This window comes from Heliangelus exortis, chromosome 28 (assembly GCF_036169615.1).
Source record: "Heliangelus exortis chromosome 28, bHelExo1.hap1, whole genome shotgun sequence".
NCBI lineage: Eukaryota > Metazoa > Chordata > Aves > Apodiformes > Trochilidae > Heliangelus > Heliangelus exortis.
Window position 1 is genome coordinate 4,452,485 of NC_092449.1, and position 20,478 is coordinate 4,472,962.

Here is a 20,478-nt window from a genome sequence, read left to right on the forward strand (position 1 = left end):
AGCAGACAAAGCACACTTGGCTTCATTTGTAATGAAGTTGTGAAATTTTAAAAATAGTTCTTGGGGTCCCTTCTGTCTTCTCACAGCTGTCTCAAGAGTTTTGCTTTTTGTGAGACCCGAGGTGAGGCTGTGCCCAAGCTGCTTTGCTGAGCTGGGGTAGCCAGGATCTCTGCTTTAGCAAGGGCAGAGCTGGCAGGAGGCAGTGCAGCATGTCCTGCCCTCCCAGCACATCTGGGTCTTTCTCTTGACTGAGAAGAAACTTCTGCAGAGCTCAGATTTGTAGGTGGAGATGTTTCACCTGCTCTCCAGATTTGTTGGCACTGAAAATAGCTCTTCCATCCAGCTTCCTTCTGGTAATTCTGACTCAGGCTTCCAGTAATGGAGGGTGTTTTTTTCTTCTTTTTATTTTTTTTTTTAATTAAAAAAAAAAAAAAAGGAAATAATCAGTGTTTACGCTTAAGAACTTCCCATCTTTCACTTCTGGTGGAGCCTGGGTCTCAAAGCCTGGCACTTTAAGCTTGGAGTGGGGCTGCTCCAGGAGCTGCTGATGGCTTTGGATGCTCTGGGGTCACCTCTCTCCCTGTTGGGAAATATCAGTGGGATCTTGTTTGCATAGGGGCAGACCAAGGATCTCCTCCATGATGCCTTCATCTTCATCTTGGAAGCCCTCCTAACTGCCTGGATGATCCAAAGCCCTGAGCTGGTTCCTGGGGAGACCCAGGGAGACCCCAGCCCTGCCAGCCTGATGGGGTCTGGGTGCAGCTGGAGCTCCTCCTGGGTCTTGGGGCTGGGTCCTGATCTCTGTAGATTTCTCAGGTTCCAGAATTATTGCTCAGGGCTTTTCACTCCCAAACAGAACGTGCTCAAGCCCACTGGCACCACCAGGGTGGAAGAGCACAGGTACCTTTTCTGTTGGGGTTGGAGGGGGAGGGTTAGACTGATTCCTCACCTCTGCCCTTTCTGTTCCAGCTCTTCTCACCCAGTGGATCCTTCACTGGCTTAAACACCTCGAATGACCACGTTCCTGCTGTCCCCAACACCCCACTCCTCATAAGCTACCAGGTGAGAGCAGTGGTTGCCTGGGGGGGAATTGGTCTCCAGGCCCTAAACCTATTGAGGTCTCAGTGTGGGGCATCAGTTCTGGCTGCTGTCCCTTCAGAGGGAGTCAGCCAAGAAAACCAGGGACAGACAAGTCCCTGCCCCTTCCCTCAAGCCTCTGACATCTCCCTTGCTGGAACCTCCCTGTCCTAGAGGATGGTTTGGGCTTTCTCTACAGCTAAACCAGCACGGTGTTTCCAGGCGGCTCTTCCTGGAACTGCAGGACTTTGCTGTAATCTGCTGAGTTTGTCCCACGCTGAGTTTGGAGCTGGTTCTGGTTCCTTACTCTGGGCCAAATCAGGGCACAGTGGGGCACAATTTGGGGCTTAGCCCACAGCCCCTCTGGAGAGGGCTGGAAACATCTGTCCCTAATTTGTGTGCACCAGGCATTGAAAGTTGCTCTTCAAGCCCTGGTTGGCCCCCAGGGTGGGCTCTCAGATGGTTTCCTCGTGTCCCTGTAGGCTGTAAATGAGATTAATTGTATTTGGAGGGTCTGTGGATTTGCACAGGGGAGGTTTCAATGGGACTTTCTGGCACTGTGTGTGTCAGGAGCTCAGGGAGAACATTAACCTTTGGTCAATGCTGTGGTTCTTCTCAGTCTCAGGCTACTGCAGAGGAGGAAGATGAAGCTGAGGAGGAAGAAACAGAAGAGTTGGGGCAAACAGAGACCTATGCAGAATATGTCCCTTCAAAGTGTGAGTCTGGGAGGTTCTGTTAACTCCTCTTTTTTACCTGCAAGCAGTATATGGCATCACAAGCTTGTGATTTCCCAGGGGAACTGTGCCATGCACTGATCTTTGCTCGTGCTGTGGTGATTTAACAGCACACCTCCTGGTGCTTGCTTTTGGGGCTGTTTCTGGCAGTCTGGAATCTCAGCCCAACGGGAAAGCGAAGAGCAGGGCTTGGGCTCATCTCTTCTGCTGCTCCTGAGCTCCAGCCTGTCCATGGGAAGGCTGCAATCCTTTTGGAAGTGCCTCGTGGGACTGAAGGACTTGAGCTGTCTGTTTTCTGTCTCCTTTAGCCAAGATTGGGAAGCACCATCCTGACCTGGTGGTTGAGACGAGCACTCTGTCCAGTGTCCCCCCCCCTGACATCACCTACAGCCTCTCCCTGCCCCGCTCCGTGGCTGACAAAGGTTCCCTCTCTGCACTACAGCTGGAAGCCATCATCTATGCCTGCCAGGTACAGGGCCACCCTGCCCTCCTCCTCTGTCTTAGGCTAGAGAGAAACTGCCTTTTGTTTGTTCTGGTGTGTTTTAAAATAATCTGGGATGCATTTTAAATGCCTTCTGAAATGGTTCTTTGAAGCTGGGGGACTTCTCTAGGGTGTATTTCCCCAGGAAGGCAGAACCCTTGGCTTTTGTTACATTTCCCACTTGGCTGCAGCACTTGCTCATTCCTGCTGTTGTTTATCTGAGCAGGAAATGCCCTGGCATGGATGGGATATGTGAAAGGGTTAAGTGAGGCTCTCACAAGCTCTCATTAAAGCTGTTAGCAAAGGCAAATTGAGTTTAATTTCCAGTTCTGTTCTTGATTTTGCAGCAACATGAAGTTTTATTACCCAATGGGCAGCGAGCTGGATTCCTCATTGGGGATGGTGCTGGAGTTGGAAAGGGCAGGACAGTTGCAGGCATCATCTTTGAAAATTATCTTAAAGGGAGGAAAAAGGCCCTGTGGTAAGTGGTTGTGTTTTGGGGTTTTTTTTTTTCACTTCTCTTTTCCCGTAAGACCTTGGAGTTAGTTTGGATCTGGGAGTAAGGAATTCCTTAGTGCTGATGTTGGCTTTGTAGTTGACTCATGCTTGGGTAAAGTCCTTTCCACCTCTTGGTGCCTGTTTGCTGGTGTGGAATGGGAATATTTCTCCTGCAGTGGTGATGGAGAATGAGTCACTCTGAACCAGCAGATTGTGTCCCCTTTGGAGTGCAGCACTGAGCCTCCCCTGCTCTCTTTGAAGCTGGTGGAATGCTATTCCTGGACTTCCCAGGGGTGTTTGTGGGCTTCCCAGGTGCTGGCTCAAGCCCTCGGAGCGTGGGGTTTTTACTGCAGAGCAGACAGAGCTCGTCCTGAGTGGCAGCCTGGGGCCTGCAGTTGGATCTGTGGGGTGGGCAGTGGGCACTGCCCCTCCTCCTGCTGCCTCAGTCAGAGCTGCTCATCCCTGTCTGTGCCCCAGCCCTGGAGATAACCAGCCCCACGGCTTGCTTTGCAGGTTCAGTGTCTCCAATGATCTCAAGTATGATGCTGAGAGAGACCTGAAGGACATTGAGGCCTCCCACATCCCTGTGCATGCTTTGAATAAGGTAGGGAGGGAAGCTGTGGAGGTGTTCAGCAGGTGGATGGATGGATGGATCTGCCTCAGCAGGGGAACCAACCCCCCCTCCTGCCTCCCCCTGGCTGGTGGCCCTGCCAGCAGCACACACCAAGCTCTTTGCTCTTCCCTTCCCTCAGCTCCTGCTTCCCACTCTGCACTCCTGCTGTTTTTGTGTCCTCTGCAGGGACCAGGGAGCTGGATCCTGCAGGCAGTGAGAGACCCCCCAGGGGAGTGCAGAGTACAGCAGGATCTAAACCTTTCTCAGAGTTCCTGAAGAGTCCTGTGGAGGGAACAGCCCCTGTTAGATGTTGGATGTTGGCTCTCCTGGGTTAACATTTCCCAGCTCTGGTTTCAGGGAACCTCTTTTCATGCCTGTGAAGGCACAGATTGGTGTCTGGCAGGGCCTATGGGTAGGTGGTGCCATGGCTGAGCACATCAGAAAGTTTTCAGACTTTATTCCAGCTATTCAGGGATGAGGATGAAGTATTTCTCAAAAGAAAAGAGCAGCAGTTGTGTCCACTGCACTCCTGCCTGCTGCACTGAAACGTTCTGGTTTTCAGTGCTCTGAACAACCACCTCTTACCAAGGCAGTGGAAACCACATGGATCCAACACCTCTGAATGCAGTCCATTAAGGGCCTGAAAGGAATGCTTGTTTTCAGACCCAAAAAGGCTATAAATGGAACTTTCTCCAGATTGAGACCATGTTTTTTTTGCCTTTACCTTTTATTTTGTTACAGGTGGGACCCGTGACAGTGAGATAGGCAACAATCTCACCTGGTCCAAGAGAAAATTATTTTCTGGAAGTAATTAAAACAGATGGGGGAGCTCCAAACAAATAAACATTCTGAACTGTTGCTTAAAAAAGCAAAGTGGCTTTGGTTAGCCAGGGAAGGGAAGTCCTCGCATGGTCTCCACATTTCACTGTGTGTGTCCAGATGTGCTGACACATTGTTCAGTGGAACTTCTCCAGACCTTTGAAGTCCCTGTCATCACCACATCCCAGTGCCAAATAGAAGTGCTAAAGACATCAGCTGCCCACAGCCTTGGTCCCTTCTGCTCTCAGCCTGGGTTTTGTTCTTGCAGGCAGGAGTGTGTGTCCTGCAGAGCCACAGCACAGTCAGCAGAACTGATTGTGGGCAAAGAAGAGTCATGGATGTGTGTGCTCTTGTTCTTCCTCTTCCTGCAGATTAAATATGGTGACACAGCTACCTCAGAAGGAGTCCTCTTTGCCACTTATTCTGCACTGATTGGTGAGAGCCAGGCAGGGGGGCAGCACAGGACACGCTTAAAGCAGATTTTGGACTGGTGCAGAGAAAACTTTGATGGAGTTGTATCCTTTAATAAAAAAAACCCAAACTGACAGCCAACAAACCCAAAAAGGCTGGAGAGAGAAGAGCTGCGTGATTGTGAGTGGGTTTCACCAAGGAACAAAGAGCTTGGGGCCACCTGAAGGCACTGGGAACAGGCTGGTGCCTGGGGTGGGTGTTTCACTGCTCTGAGCTCACAGATCCCCCCAGGCTCCTCTCTCCTCCTCCAGGTAGTGGGAAGAATGCAGCTGGGGTTAACTCTTCAGGATTTCTTCCTCAGCATTACAAGACACACCTGGAGGTTGAAGGGGGAGGGAAGTGACTTTGGGCCCTGAGGAGCACGGGACCAGGCAAACCCAGCAGCTTTCAGGCAGTGTGTGGGACAGGTCAGTCCTGTTGGTGCTGGGCTGGGTTGTGTTTTCTGTCTGCTCCCATCCTCTGGGGATGAAAACAGATCTGTTCTCCTTAACTGAGATTCCCCTCCAGATTGTCTTTGATGAATGCCACAAAGCCAAAAATGCCAATTCTACCAAAATGGGCAAAGCAGTGCTGGACCTGCAGAACAAGCTGCCTCAAGCAAGGGTTGTTTATGCCAGTGCCACAGGTAAGCTGCTGACAGCACCTCTGATCTGAAGGGTGCCCTTGAGAGGTGAGCACAGAGGCCTCTGAGGCACGAGGCCAAATGACTCTGCTCTTAACAGTTCACTTTACTTGGGTCAGAACCATTCATGACCTCTGTGGTTTTGTTGACAGTGAGTTCTGTCCCCACAGGTGCCTCTGAGCCAAAAAACATGATTTACATGAGCCGCCTGGGGATCTGGGGGGAGGGCACCCCCTTCAGAGCATTTGATGAGTTCCTGCATGCAATTGAAAAGAGGTGAGTCCCACTCTGCTTCCCTCTCCACGTGGTGTGGGGTTTGTGGCAGCCTTTGGAAGTGGTTGTGATGCCCGAGGACAATATCTGAGGGCAGCTCAAGCCAGAGGGTTCTGCAGAAACCCCTTCCTGGTGCTGCCCTGCAGCAGAGAAAGGGTTTCAGAGCTGTCCTTCCTCTTCCAGGGGAGTTGGTGCAATGGAGATTGTGGCAATGGACATGAAGGTCAGTGGGATGTACATTGCCAGGCAGCTCAGTTTCACTGGAGTGACCTTCAGGATCGAGGAGATCCTGCTGGATGAGCAGTACAAGATTGTCTACGACAAGGCAGCCAAGTTGGTGAGCTGGTCCTGCTGCAGGGATGTTTCCTTGTGCTTTGGGGATGGCCACTTCTGTGTGGGAGGGTTTGAGGACTGTTAACATGGCAACAGCTACAAACTGAGTTTGTTCAAAAGGAAGAAAACGGGCACACACACACTCAGCTTATGTAAAAAAAAAAAAAAAAAAGCATCTTCTACTTTCTTGCTTCTATTTTAAAGTTCCACATTTGCAAAGCAGAGCTTGCAACATGATGCTATTGCAGAGAGAATGACCAGGCTGTTCATCCAGCCCAACACAGGGGCACAACCACTGATGTGAAATCAGATTATTGACCTCCAGACCGCTCTAACAAACTCCTGCACAGCAGGGATGAAGATGAAGACATTAACTCAGCCTTTCTTGGTGTTGTCTGCAGTGGGCAGAGGCCTTGCTGGTGTTCCAGCAGGCAGCTGACTGGATCGGGTTGGAGTCTCGGAAGTCCTTGTGGGGTCAGTTCTGGTCAGCCCACCAGCGCTTCTTCAAATATCTCTGCATTGCTGCTAAAGTCGAGCGACTCGTTGAGCTGGCCAAGGATGAGCTAGCCAAGGACAAGGTGTGGTAGCCCAACCTGCCTGCACTGCCAGCAGCCACCACTCACACTTGACAAGTGATTTTTTTCTGTTTTTTGTCGTGGGCAGCCAAGGGGAGTTAATCAGTGTCCAGCAGTTTCAAAGCTCCCTAAGGGTGACTTTCTCTCCACGTTACCCAGGGTGAAGTGCAGGGTCCTGAGAACATCCATGGGCAGTTAAAATGGCCCTGTCTCCCCAGGCAGCACCCACTGCTCATTTGTGAACACTGAAGCAGTATTTGGGGTCACACTCAAGCTAGAAGAGGTGCCAGATCCTTCAGCTTGAGCACGGCTCTGGCCTCCTATCCATCTGGGTGTAACTTGGGAATCTGGAGTGGTCCCTCCAGAGGCGTGGGGTTTGGATGCTGAGAGGTTTGGGATGGTTCTTGGGCAGGAGCTGTGCTACAAGCCCGGCAGATACCTGGGGCAGGGTCCAATGTCCAGCTGGTGAGCAGCAGTTTGTCCTCCCTTGTGTCCCTGCAGTGTGTTGTCATCGGGCTGCAGTCCACTGGGGAGGCTCGGACCAGAGAAGTCTTGGATGAGAACGATGGGCACCTGAATTGTTTTGTCTCTGCTGCAGAGTGAGTTCAAATCCCTCTTCTTCTGCTGGGGGGGATGCACGGGAGGCTGGAGGTGTGCTCAGGAGAGCCCTGCCCTGGGGCCACGTCCCACTTGCAGTTCTGGAAATGCAGTTTCATGAGGCCTCACCCTGTGCAAGCTTTAAAAGGAGAGGACACACAGCTGGAGCCTTCAGGCAGTTCCCTCACCTAGAGACTGGATTTTGAAGTTCCCCTCGGTCCAAACCTGTGTGAACAACCTGATCCATCTCCCTACACACATAAAAGAATGGGCAGGTGTAGGAGAGCCAGAAATGTGAGCTCAGATGGTGTTTGTGTGGGCCTGACTCTGGGAAATGAAGAAATGAGCAGGAGAGTCACAGAGGCTGAGGGATGATGTGAGGCAGCTGGGGCAGGGAGGGTTCAGTTCACCAGTGTTGGCTCAGAGCAGGGTGTGCAAGGCAGCACCAGTGTCCTGGTGGTGTTGGAGGTGAGGGATGGGATGGTTGTGGCTGTGCTGTGCCAGCAGCAGGACTCATCCTCCCTTTCAGCAGAGAGTGAGGCTGATGCTCCCCCTTGTTCCTGCACCTCTCAGGAGAGCAGCCATGGCCGTGGGTGCTCCTGCATGTTGGGGGGGTTGGGTTGAGTTGCATTTCTGCTGTTCTGCAGGCAACAGGGCTGTTTGTGTTTCCTTTTCAAGTGACTTGAACACAGGTGATGCCAGAGGCTCTGTGTGTGTGTGTGTGTGTCCCTTCTTGGGGGGGGCTTGTGTAGGTCTGTGTCACTCTGCTGTCTCCAGTCCATGACTAAAGCCAAATGCCAGCTTGGTGACAGTGCATGAGGCGAGTCTGACAACTGCTTGGATTGATTTGGCCTCTTGGATTGCTTTTTGCATCACAGAATTCAGAGGAATTGAGTCCAGGGGACCTTGTGGTCCCTTTGGGCCTCGCTCAGCTGCCCAAGGAGGAGGAGGCTGTTGGTGCTCATGGACCCTGCTCAATCCTCTCCCCTGAGTGAGAGGCAAGAGCTCTGTGTGTGTGGCTCCTGGTGTCTGCTGAGCCCCCAAGGCAGTGTCCTGGTTTTACAGCACTTTAGGGGATTTCTGGAGGGGAGCGTGCTGGGAAGCAGCAGTTGTTTAAAAGATGCCGAGAATTGGGGTTAAAAATAAAATCCACTCATTTATCAGTGAGTGGATACCAGCCCAGCCCTTTGAAGGGAAGGAGAGGAGTGCAAATGTTGGGAATCTGAGCCAGATTTCATGGCAGGGAGGCTGCAGGCCTGAGAGTGACCTTGTGATTAGAGCCCAGGACCAAAGGGCCGCACAGTCCCAGCACTGGGCTCAGCCCTTCAGGGAGCAGCACTCCCTGTCTGCAGCCCCTGAGAGCTCCCTCCCTGCTTCCCAAGACTCCCTTTTTCTCTCAGGGGCAAGCTGTCATGTCCATACCTCTCAGCTTTTCCTTTCAACATTTTTTTTTCCAACCAGAGCTCATCCAGCACACAACTTCCTCATTGCACTGAGGTTCACCCCCACCCAGCAGTCAGCATTTAAGCATTTGCTCTTTTTATTTGCAGAGCAGCCCACAGACACATTTGCTTTCCACCTCTTATGATTTTTTTCCATCACCTGAAACCACTATGGATCTGTGTTTTGCCATTTTTCTCTTTGGTGGGCAAGCAGGACCCCTTCCTCTCAACCATAGGACTTGGTGGAGCACCAGCTGCTGGTGGGCTCTGCTGCCAGAGCATGGAGAGGGACTGGGATACTGAGACTTATTGGGTTTTCCAGTAGTGATGTAACAGCTTCCCAGTGTGGTGTTTCCCATTTAAAACTCCCTCTTAGTTGCTCCATAAGCTCTTGCAACTTTGCTTGCCATGGGGCAGGGCAGGTGGGACCAGGGCTTTTTCTGGTGTTGCACAGCCCTCAGCACCTTTTTTCCCATGTTCCATTCCCACACTGTGGCTGGCTGGTCATGCACCAGTAACTGTGGTGCAGGATTCAACCCTCTCTCCTGACCTGTGGGGCTGTCACAACTACACATTGCTACGTGATAACCAGCAGATGTTCCTACTCCTGGTAGCTGGAATAAATTTTGCATCTTACTTTCAGAGGCGTCTTTCTATCACTAATTCAGAAGCACTTTCCTTCAACCAAAAGAAAGAGAGAAAAAGGAACTGGCATTAAAAGAAAACGTAAGAGCACACTCCACTGCCCAGCATCTGACCTCCTGCCTTGCTGCTTCACCCCAGACACTCAGCTTTTTCTTTTTCTTTTTCCCTTCTCCCTACTTCACGCCTTTTGCTGCTCTGCCCTGGTTTTGGTTTGCCCTCCCACACATCTCCTCTCACTCTCTCTCATCTGGAGGATGTAGATCCTCACCTCCACCACTGTCCAGGAGCTCTGCCCCTCTCCCAGCTGCTTCCTCACCCGGACTGGTGGGCAGATGGCCCCAAGTCCCAGCTGCCTGTCTGCAGCAGGGGGTTGGTTCTCCACTACCCCTGACTTATAGAATGGCAGGTGTCCTGGGGGAAAAAAAAAAAAAAAAAATCTCTTATCTGCCAAATTCTTGGCTGCAGCTGCAGGTAAGAAGAGCTTGGGGGTTTCTCCTCCAGTGGGATGTGGGAAAAGGGGGAATAGGGGACAGCAGCACTGGCAGATTGTGGAGGTTGTCCTGACCGGCTGCAGTTGCAGAGCAGCCTGGGCAAGCTGGTTTGTGAACCCTCTCACATGGCCGGGGCATGTCTTCCCATGCTTGGTAGTAAACAGCATCCCAAAACACCAGCACGTTCCTGTGTCCTGCACACTGCTCCAGGGACAGTCAGACCTGGAGGCTCCTGCCCCTGAGGAGCCAGCACTGCTCAGAGCCAGCCATGTGTTCATCCTGATGTCTGCAAACAGCTTCAGCCCTGGCACAGACTGCCTCCTTCTTCCTTTCTTTCTCTTCCTTTTTCTTACTCTCCCCCTTCCCCTCTCACCCTCCTGTAGTTCTGCCCCCACCCAAGAGGCTCTGGCTTTCCAAGATCAGCTTTTCATTTGGGGTGATCTGCCCTGGTTGGTGTTTTCTCTTCCCCAGCTGGTGCTTTGCTCTTTGCTGTGCCGCAGGAACCCGGGGTCTCTCCTGATGCCATTTGCTCTGCCTTGCAGGGAAGCAGAGGGGCCGCTGCCCCAAGGCTCTGAAGGGCCTGTGTGACCCCACGGGTGTCATCAAGATCAGTGATGACAGCAGCACTGACTCTGACCTGGGGCTCGACAGTGACTTCAACTCCTCCCCGGAGTCGGTGTTCGAGACAGACGATGTCATCTTCGTCGAGCACACCTACAATGGCTTCAGCACTGAGGACAGAGGTGAGAGCAGAGCAGGGGGTGAAGGAAGGGGCTGCAGGCAGTGAGCTGATGTGCTCAGTGTCCTGCTGTCACCAGCGAGCAGGAGGGGATCTGCCCTGCCTGCTCCTTTCCCCAGCAGAACAAGGGGAAGCACAGAATGAACTCGCTCAGCAGCATTTGTTGCAGGTCATGGTGTCTTCTCCTGCTCAGAAGCCCTTTGGGACTTTTTTTTTTCCCCCTCTCTGATGTGCAATTACCAGGTAGCACTAAGCTTTTGCACTTTATGTTGCAGGTAATTTTCACATGCTGCCTTCTCAGAAAGAGCTGCATGGCCTGAGAGAAGTAGAACATGTGGAAAAGATGAAGCAGGACCTTCTAGCAAAAGTGAAAGCACTGGGCAAAGACCTACCTCGTAATACCTTGGATGAACTCATCAATAAGCTCGGGGGCCCAGAGCATGTGGCTGAGGTACCCCTCACTATCTGGGGTGTGTTTTGGTGGCACTGGGAGACAGGAAGAGGGGGCCAGCAAAGGGGGTTCCTGCTGGACAAGGGTTTCTTCTTCCCCACAATCTAAAAAAGCTGTTGAGAATTGACTGATGAAAAGTTCAACATGAGCCATCAGGATACACCTGCAGCCCAAAAAGCTAAGCAGATCCTGGGCTGCATCAGGAGAAGTGTGGCCAGCAGGTCAAGGGAGGGGATTCTGCTCTGGTGAGACCCCACCTGGAGTCCTGCATCCAGTTCTGGAGCCCCTGTTAGAGGAGGGACATGGAGGTGCTGGAGGGTGTCCAGAGAGGGGCCAGGAGGATGCTCAGAGGGCTGGAGCAGCTCTGCTGGGAAGACACTGAGAGAGTTGGGGTTGTTCAGTCTGGAGAGGAGAAGGCTCTGAGGAGACCTCATTGTGACCTTCCAGGGTCTGAAGGAGCTGCAAGAAAGCTGGGGAGGGACTTTATAGGATGTCAGGGAGTGATAGGACATAGGGAATGGATTCAAACTGGAGGAGGGGAGATTTAGATTGGAAGTTAGGAAGAAGTTCTTCCCCATGAGGGTGGTGAGAGCCTGGCACAGGTTGCCCAGAGAGGTGGTGGAAGCCCCATCCATGCCTGGAAGTTTTTAAGGCCCCAGGATGGGGCTCTGAGCAACCTGAGCTGTGGGAGGTGTCCCTGGCCATGGGAGGGGGGGTGGAACTGGGTGAGCTGAAAGGTCCCTTCCAACCCTGACACTTGTATGATTCTCTGAGCTTCCTTGCTGCTGGGGGCAGGTCTCTGCCAGCTGTAATCAGCCTCTCTCCTGGTGCAGATGACGGGGAGGAAGGGCCGGGTGGTGCGCAGGCCCGACGGCTCCGTCACCTTCGAGTCTCGGGCAGAGCAAGGGCTCTCCATAGACCACGTCAACCTGAAGGAGAAGGAGCATTTCATGAAAGGGGAAAAGGTGAGTCGGGTTGGAGCTGAGGAAACCTCCACACAGCTGAGGAAACCTCCATCCCAAGAGGGGAAGGAGAGGGGGTTCCTGCCAGCCTCGGGCCAGCGCTGCCCTGCGGGGTTCTGACTGTGCTGGAAGGTGACGAGGAGCCCTGAGCCCCCCTCCCAGGTGTGGGACTCGTCCTCTGGGCTGTTTCTTGAAGCAGTTTTGCAGGTGTCCAGGAACCCCACTCCCCTTTCTCACCTGCTGTCTCTCTCCCTTAGCTTGTAGCAATAATCTCAGAGGCCTCCAGCTCAGGGATCTCTCTCCAAGCAGACAGACGGGTGAAAAACCAGAAGCGCCGGGTGCACATGACACTGGAGCTGCCCTGGAGTGCAGACAGGGCCATACAGCAGTTTGGTGAGGACTCAGTCTTCTTGGTCACTGTCCCCTACCCCTGAACGTGGCTCAGCTGGCAAAGCTGTGAGTAGCCCTGGGAAGGGAAGGGGCTGGTGACAGCGTTTGGCTTCTGAGCTGTGGCACCTTGGGAACACAGGGCTGCTGAGCCTCACCAGGGTGGGCACAAAGCAGTGGAGGAAGTGTCTGTGGACTTGAGGAGTGACTTGTAGTGTGGGAAGGGGGAAAACTCCCGTTCCTGGCAGCCCTGTCCTCGTCAAACATCCCATGGGTGCCAGGGGATTTCTGTTCCACCCGAGGGAGGCTCCGCAGGGTGGGGAGGGACAGTTTGTGAGCAGCAAAGATAGAATGCACATTCTGGCCTAAACTGGGGGGCCAGTCCTCAGCCCCAGAGGGTCAGGGTTATAAACTCGACTCTGCCAAAGCCTCAGGGTGATGAATGTGACTGTGACCTTGTCCTTTTCCCTCAAAGAGAGATCTTTGAAAAGCAGCATGATGTGGAAAGTTGTCTCAGCTCTCTCACCTCCTGCTCAGCTTCCCTGCCTGTACCAGACCAGCTCTACCAACCTCTCCTTTCACTTCTCACCTCCCTCTAGGCCGAACACACCGATCAAACCAGGTTTCTGCTCCTGAGTATGTGTTCCTCATCTCTGAGCTGGCAGGGGAGAGGAGGTTTGCATCCATCGTAGCCAAACGCCTGGAGAGCCTGGTAAGTGCTCTGCAGCAGGGTTAGACTCATGTGCCAGTGCCAGTTCTCTCTGCAAAACTTCCATTTTGGGACCATTTTGGTGTTCTTACCAGCATGGCCAGTGTGACCAATACAGGGGATTGGGTCACCCCTGGCTGAAGGCATTGAAGAAGGTCTTTAGCATCCTGGGTGTTGGGAAAGGAAGGGAAGAATACATAACCAAGGCATCAGAAGGAATTTCAGGGAAGCAGAACCCAATTCCAGATGCTGGAATTCCCCCACTGTTAAAAGAGTATAAAACCATCTGTTTTCAGAAAGCTGATGAAAATAATTCATGGAATAATTTATTTGTCTGTGTTCAGTTTTTCTTCACTTCCGATAAGTCCCCCAAATGCTTGGTTGAAGTATCCATATTCCAGAGGATCACTGCCTTCCCCAGCTGGCCTTGTGCAAGAGGGGGCTTTGCCCCTCCTCCTCTGGTGTTTTGCAACAGCTAAAAGTGAGAACTTTTTCTTTGCTCTGGCTTCTTAGGGTGCCTTAACTCACGGAGACCGCCGGGCCACCGAATCCCGAGACCTCAGCAAGTACAACTTTGAGAATAAGGTAATTTGGGGCTTTTCTGCAGGAGGCTCAGCCGAAGAAGGGTTGGAGGAGTTGGCAAATGCCTCCAGTGGGAGCCAGAGCCTGGAGAAGATCATTGCTGGCATCTACAGGCAGGACCTGGCCTAGCACCCAACTCCCTGCCTGGGCAGCATCCAGAGCTGGGATCCGAGCTGGGCTGTGCTGCTCCCAGGGGGCTGGGAAGGGCACCCAGGGGGGCAGGGGACAGCACCAGGGGCTGGAGGTGAGGGTTCCCATCCCATGTGTGACTCCTGTCTCCTTTCCCAGTACGGGGCCAAGGCTCTGGACCGAGTTCTCTCCACAATCCTCAACCACACTGAGAACAGAGTTCCCGTGCCCAAGGGCTATGAAACAAGGGAGGCAGCATTTTTCCATGGTAAGAGCAGTGCTGGCTCAGGGGGGGTTCTGCTGGAGGGGAAGCAGCCCTGCAAGATGCTGAGGGGAGCCTGAACCCAAAAATGACCAGGCTGTCTTTTGCTGTTCCAGAAATGAAGCAAGGTCTCATCTCCGTGGGGATCTGCTGCAATCAGATGAAGTATGGCACTGTCTCAGTGGAAAAGGGTGTGTGTCAAGCTTTTCCTGCCCAGAGTAGGGGAGAAATGAAAGAGTTGGGGGTGCCATGGCCCACGGACTCTGCCTGCCTGGGGGCACAGCCTGGAGGGGTTTCTGTGCTGCTGGGCAGGAGGTGTGCTCTGGGGGGCTGCAGATCCCATTTCCCTGCAGCAGCCTTGGGGAACAGCCCTGGGGTTTCTCTGGTGTGCACTGGTGCTGTGCTGCCCTCAGGAAAGGCACCTGGGGTGGCCTGTGGGGTGGCTCTCTCTGGGAGCAAGCTGGTGGGTGCTGTGCCCACCCCTGCCACATCCCCTCACCCACCCACTCTTGCAGACTGCTCCATCACCAAGTTCCTGAACCGCATCCTGGGGCTGGAGGTGGACAAGCAGAACATGCTCTTCCAGTATTTTTCTGACACCTTTGACTATCTGATTGAAAAGGACAAGAAGGAAGGCAAATATGACATGGGCATCCTAGGTAAGGAGGAGGAAGGGTGGCCAGACCTCCCCCTGCTGCACCCTTCAGGTTCTCTGCACCTCCCTGTGCTGAGTGATGGTGGTGGCACGGTGGCCACAGCAGAGATCTCGAGGCTTTTGCAGGGAGAGGAGGTGGGACAGGAATGTGGAGCTCACAGCAGACTTTTTCCCCTCCTACAGATTTAGCTCCAGGAGTGGATGAGATCTACGAGGAGAGCAAGGAGGTCTTCCTGACCCCAGGGCACCCACAGGATGGGCAGGTTGTGTTTTACAAGGTAGGCAGCTTGCTATCTCTGCAGACCAGTCTTCTCCAGTGCTTCCCAGTCTGGGACTGAGAGCTGCTGGGTCCCTCTCCCCGCCCTGTGGCTTTGTGCCTTGTTTGTGTCACATCTGCCTTGGCCATCAGCAAGCAGCTGATGCTGGGAGTGACACAGAGGAGGCAAAGGGGACCCTGGGCTCAGTTTGTGTTGAGGGTGGGATTTGTGAGACAGAACACAGAGCCTGCCCTCTGGAGTCACAGAATAATCCCCTTGTTTGCCCTTGTTTTAGATCAGTGTTGACAGAGGCTTGAAGTGGGAGGAAGCCTATGAGAAGTCCCTCAAACTGACAGGATCCTTTGATGGGTTCTACCTCTCCTACAAGGTGGGTCCCTGGGCTCCCCCAGGCTGGCACCTCCGAGTGGCAGAAGGTCTGACCTCCTGCTGGGGGCTGGGAGATGCCTCCAGGAATCCATCCAGAGGGAAGGGGCTCAGTTTAGGGAAATATGGGCTTTGGAGGGGGGAGGAGGAGGCTGTGACTGTAACCATCAGCTGTACCTGACAGATGAGAGGCTGCAAACACACCTGCCTGCTGGCAGAGCAGAGCCGGGGGAAGAACTTCATCCTCTACAAGCCAAATATTGGGAAGCAGAGCCAGCCTGAGAGCCTGGACAGCCTGCAGAAGAAGTACCGACGGGTAGGTGGGAGCTGCAGCCCCTGGCTGGGGAGAGGGAAGAACCTCTTTGAGCAGGGGTGGCTTTGGGGGAGGACTGGGACCCCTCTGTGGTTCCTCCTACCCCGTGGTGGGGTTGGGCTGAGCTGGTGGCAGCACCCCAGAGCCCCAGCCTTGATCTCAAGTCTCAGCTGCATCTCGGGCAGGGGCAGATCCCTGATGTTGTGTTTCCTCTGCAGGTGCTGCCCGAGGAGGCCAAGGAGCACTGGGAGAGCTGTTACCTCTTCTCCCTGACCAACTGCAACCACGCTGTCTGGTGAGGCCACCACTGCCCCAGCCTGCCCTGCTGCTTGGGGAGGGGTCTCTGGAGGGGGGGGAAGGGTTAGAAGCTGCCAGTGGGGGATCCTCTGCTGATTCAGGGGGGTTCTCCTGTTGGAACTGCAGGAACAGGAGCTGCAAGCTGATCCAGGAGGGGAAGGAATGCTTCCAGGGCATGCGCCTGAGGCACTACTACATGTTGTGTGGGGCCCTGCTGCGGGTCTGGAGCAGGATTGCCAGCATCATGGCAGACATCACCAACACCAGCTACCTGCAGATCGTCCGCCTCAAGACCAAGGAGCAGAAGAAACAAGTTGGTGGGTGAAAAATGCAGGGAAGGGGAGCAGGGTGTGGGAGGAGAAGGAAGGAAGGAAGGGGTCTGGCAGCCCAGTGCCGAGGTTCCTCCCCAGGGATTTGTTCTGTCCTGGCAGCACCCACTGCTTGGTGGCCCCATGGGTGTTGGGGCTGCCCTGGGGTGTGCAGCACCCACTGCTGGGTGGCCCCATGGGTGTTGGGGCTGCCCTGGGGTGTGCTCGGGCACCAGGCAGGGGGGGAGCCAGGCCTGAGCTGTCCCCTCCATGCCCAGAGGAAGCTGTGCTGCTGCTGCCTGCTCTGGGCCACCCTCAGAGCTGCTTCTGCTCCAGCTGCAGCCCCTCTCCCTGGGCTTGACCCACGGGCTCCAGTCCTGCTGCCATCCCTGTCCCCACAGTGCCCCATCCCTTCTCCAGCTGCTCTGGGGACTGATGCAGGTTCCTCCCCCCAGGGATCAAGATCCCCGAGAGCTGTGTCCGTAAGGTGCTGGAGGAGCTGAAGCAGATGGATGAGAACGTGAAGAGGAAGCACAGCCGCCTCCTCCAGACCCAGGAGCAGAGCCCACACTTCCCACTGCCACTTCCCCTCCTGCCTCAACCCCTGGACCTCACACAGACCGGGCCTGGGGTCTCCTCCCTGCGTCAGGACGAGATCCTGGACTTGACCTACAGCCCTCCCAGCAGCAGCAGCATCCCCGACGTGGTGATGAACCCCGAGCCTGGCGTGCTCTGCTTCCCCCCAGAGCCCCCTCTCCAGCCACACCAGCAGCACAGGGTGCCCTGCAGCTTCAGCCACCCCCCAGCCTTCAAGAGCTCAGCCCCTGTCCTGCAGGGGAACGTGGCCCTGAGCTCCTCGCTGCAGGACCCTCTGCCTGGGCCTCCCCCGGGACCCCTGCAGGCACTCCCACAGCAGCAGGAAGATTTTGTCCAACAGGATGGGAATATCAACTTCCGAGAGATCCTGGAGGAGATGATCAGGACGTTAAATGGGGCCCCCCAGGAGAATCTGCTCCCCCAGGAGCGCCAGAGCGTGATCCAGTTCAGTGGCCCCTTCCCTGAGTTCTGAGAGCCACACGCTGCCCATCCACGTCCTCTGGCACAGAGGTGAGAGCTGGGGAGCCCTGGCTTTTCTACTGGTTTGGACTGGCCCTTTTCTGTTTTTAAGGGAAGAAAAAAAAATACCAAACGACCCCTCCAGTTCCTTAAAGCAAAGTTTATTTATATATAAGATAGAGTCAGGCATGTACAGATTGGTATCTAATGAGCCCCCCAGGCTGGATGGGGCTCTGAGCAACCTGAGCTGTGGGAGGTGGAACTGGGTGAGCTGAAAGGTCCCTTCCAACCCTGAAAATTTGATGATTTTAAGTGCTGGGGAGGCACTGAGTGCTGCCAGATTCAGCTGATCTGGACTGATGCTCTCTGCTGTGTTGGAGTCAGTGTGGGACCCTGGTCCTGCCTCCCCCAGCTCTCCCCAAGAGCTGGTGCCCCCCCAGGGGTGACCAAACTGTGGCTGCAGCCCCTGCTGCCACCTTCCCTGGGGGCTGCCCCTGCCTTGGACCTCGGGGCTGCTCTGGAGTCTGGGTCAGGAGGTAGGGATGGAGGGGAGGGAATCCTGACCCAGAGGGGTCGGGAGCCTCTGGAGTGTCCCCCTGTGCAGGGCTGAGCAGGCATTGCTGAGAGCAGTGAGGCTGATGGTGCCTGCTCTGCCCTCCAGGAGGAGACACCCCCACTTCTGGGGCTGCCAGAGCTCCACGGGAGGGGACAGGAGCTGCACCCACACCTTGGGTGTCAGTGTCACAGCAGAGCTGATGAATTTGTCAGAGCTCAGCCAGGCCAGGACCAGGGAGGGGGTGAGGATTCCCTGGAGCAGAAGGGCTCCACATCCCTCAGCCCCTCCAGGTTGCTGTGCCTGGCTCTGCTTTATTCCTGCTGTCACCTTGCTGTCCTCTCCCCTGGCCACCTCACCAGTTCTGCCCCGTGGGGCTTTGTCCTTGGCTGGGCCATGGACTCGTGTGTCCAGATCCTGATCCCTGCCCACCCTGCTCAGAGCTGAGCTGGGACACGGGGGGAGCTCCCTGGGACACACAGGGATCACTGCTCCTGCTGCAAACTCCTCCAGTACCAAAGAGCAAAGGTGGCTTTGCACAGCACTGCCCCAGAGCCCCCCCTGCCCCCTCCAGCTGCTGCTCCCAGGACACCTCTGCCACCCCCCTGTCCCAGCACCATCTCCCCTCGGCAGGTCCCGGGGAAACTCTCCCTTCTTTTCTCTCCCTGATCCAAGGAATCTGGCAGAAGCTGCCTGCTGGCAGGAAGGCTCCAGCCCCAGCAGCTCCTCCACAAGCCCCCCCTCTGCTCTCCCTTTGCTCAGCCTCCAGGCACCGAGGTGTTCAGGAGGGTGTCAGACCCCCCCTTGGCTGCCCCATCCCATCCCCGGGGAGGAGCTGGGCAAGGGGGTGCAGCTGGGAGAGGCTCTGCTGGGGTCCCCCTGCCCTGACAGGGCAGCATGGGGGGGGGGCTGGAGCTCTGCAGTGCCTGGTGGAGACCCCTCCTCCAGGGAGAGAGCCCCAACCCCTCCTTGCCCCCTCCCCAGGGCTTGGGGAATGGCTTTGGGTCGGTGCCTGCAGCATTCCTGCTCCTCCCAAGATGGGATCTGCCCTCCCCATGAACACTCTGCACCAGTGGGATCAGTTTTGGGGTTGCTTTGGTCCCTACCCTTCATTTGGGGGGGGGTCTTCTCCCTCCCCCCAGGCTCACCCTCCATCCAGGGCCACGTTCACAGAAATCTCCTTACCTCAAAGTCAACACCAAAGATGGGGGGAGCCCCATGTGCCCCCACCCTGGGGGATCTCCAGGTTCTGGGGGTCCCACAGCAGCCTTTCCCTTGTCCTGCACGGAGCCAGGCCCCCCCCTTTGCCCCCCTTTATTTAAGGTGTCCCCCAGCCCCACCACTCCCTCCTGGTCCGGTCGCTGGGCGCCTGCTGAATTCTCAGCAAGGAGAGGAAAGGGCTCTGGGAAAACCCATTTCAGAGAGGCTGAAACTCAGGAACAGCAGGAGGGAGGAATCCTCCACCGGGAGCCTCACCCCTGGCTTTAAAGCTGAGATTTTAAAATATGCAATTCTCCCTCCCCCATCTCTGGCCAGACAGAGAGCACCTTCGAGGAAGCCCTTCCCTGCCCCCATCCTGTGTTTTTGTCAGGGTTAATAACAATACCTTTTAACTAAATTATTATGCAGTTGTCCTACTGATTGTATGTATTTTTTAAATGAGTCCCTTTTTTTTCTTCCCTTACACCTTTTTGTTAGCACTTTTTAATCTGCTTGTTGTTTGCCTTTGTTTTTCTATGTGTATTTATAATTAATTGAGATGTACATATGTAAAGAAATTTTTTTTTTTTTTTAGAATATGTGCCTTTGACTAATAATTCCTGAATTTTCTACTTGCCTCAGAAGGGTAATTTTTCATTCTGCTCAGTAAAAATGGAAAGGAAGCCACGTATGAGATTTCTGCAAGTTCCAGCTCTCTGTGTCTCTCTCTCTGGAGGTGTGAACCTGACCCAGGATCCCATGGGGGAATTTGGGGTCCAGGGTCCCCTTGAGCTTTTCTCCTGTGTCACCAGCTGGGTGGCAGCTGAGGGCTGCTGTCCCCAGCCCCCCCCTGCTCCCTGGGTGTTGTTGGGCTCTGGCCTTGGCTGAGGCTGCTCCCCCCCCCAGCTCTGCTGTGGAAAACACAGATAAAAGATCCACTGTTCCCCAGGGTTCCTCCAGCAGGAGCTGGGACATCTTTCCCAGGCACTGCCAGCCCCACTCTGTCCCTGTGGGAGGTGTGGGACAGGGTCAGCCGTGGGTGCTGGGAATGGAGGAGCAGCTCCCCCCTCACCTCGTGCAGCCAGGATGCCCGGGAAGGCTGGAATCAGGATCCTCCAGGATGGAGCAGGAGCTTCCCAGCATCTTTGATGTGTTGGGATCAGACCTGGGGAGCTCCTCCCACCTCCACCCTTGGCCCCAGAGCAAGGACAAGGGGAGGTGGGGTGGGTGGGGGCCGTGGGTGCCAAGGGGAAACTCAGCACTCAGCCCAGGCCCTGGGGAAAAGAGGGAAAGCACTTGGGAAGCACCAGCAATCCCCTGCAGAATTCCCGAGGAGGATGGGAGTGCTGCAGCCCCACTCCCTCTGCCTGGACAAGTCTGCAGCTCCCTGAGGTACTTCCCTGTGTCCCAAACACAATCTGGTTTTGTTTTGGGGAGGTGTCAGGTCCCGGGGTGCTGCTCAGCCCCCAGACTTCTCCTGTAGGGTGACAAACAACCCCATTGCCTCATCGGGGCAGAGCCCTGTGGGGTCAGGGCCAGGGAGGCTCCAGCCCCAGGAGGTAC

General features: G+C 54.8%; 1 protein-coding gene across 4 annotated transcripts in view; it reads left to right on the top strand.

Annotated features, from left to right (window-relative positions):
• The window catches only part of SBNO2 (strawberry notch homolog 2), a 45,831-nt gene extending 26,211 nt beyond the window's left edge, over positions 1-19,620 (top strand). For all 4 annotated transcript variants that reach the window (XM_071727928.1, XM_071727930.1, XM_071727932.1 and 1 more), the window contains 27 exons: positions 970-1,062; positions 1,697-1,793; positions 2,120-2,280; positions 2,640-2,773; positions 3,304-3,394; positions 4,594-4,737; positions 5,201-5,318; positions 5,486-5,591; positions 5,772-5,925; positions 6,323-6,499; positions 6,998-7,095; positions 9,179-9,261; positions 10,214-10,414; positions 10,686-10,861; positions 11,695-11,826; positions 12,081-12,216; positions 12,810-12,922; positions 13,433-13,504; positions 13,790-13,898; positions 14,009-14,083; positions 14,408-14,551; positions 14,731-14,825; positions 15,100-15,192; positions 15,373-15,504; positions 15,720-15,796; positions 15,925-16,115; positions 16,562-19,620. In XM_071727928.1, the coding sequence (XP_071584029.1) occupies positions 970-1,062; positions 1,697-1,793; positions 2,120-2,280; positions 2,640-2,773; positions 3,304-3,394; positions 4,594-4,737; positions 5,201-5,318; positions 5,486-5,591; positions 5,772-5,925; positions 6,323-6,499; positions 6,998-7,095; positions 9,179-9,261; positions 10,214-10,414; positions 10,686-10,861; positions 11,695-11,826; positions 12,081-12,216; positions 12,810-12,922; positions 13,433-13,504; positions 13,790-13,898; positions 14,009-14,083; positions 14,408-14,551; positions 14,731-14,825; positions 15,100-15,192; positions 15,373-15,504; positions 15,720-15,796; positions 15,925-16,115; positions 16,562-17,175 (3,816 nt within the window). In that variant the 3' untranslated portion in view covers positions 17,176-19,620. The remainder of the gene's footprint in view (positions 1-969; positions 1,063-1,696; positions 1,794-2,119; positions 2,281-2,639; positions 2,774-3,303; positions 3,395-4,593; positions 4,738-5,200; positions 5,319-5,485; positions 5,592-5,771; positions 5,926-6,322; positions 6,500-6,997; positions 7,096-9,178; positions 9,262-10,213; positions 10,415-10,685; positions 10,862-11,694; positions 11,827-12,080; positions 12,217-12,809; positions 12,923-13,432; positions 13,505-13,789; positions 13,899-14,008; positions 14,084-14,407; positions 14,552-14,730; positions 14,826-15,099; positions 15,193-15,372; positions 15,505-15,719; positions 15,797-15,924; positions 16,116-16,561) is intronic.
• Positions 19,621-20,478: the final 858 nt, after the last annotated feature.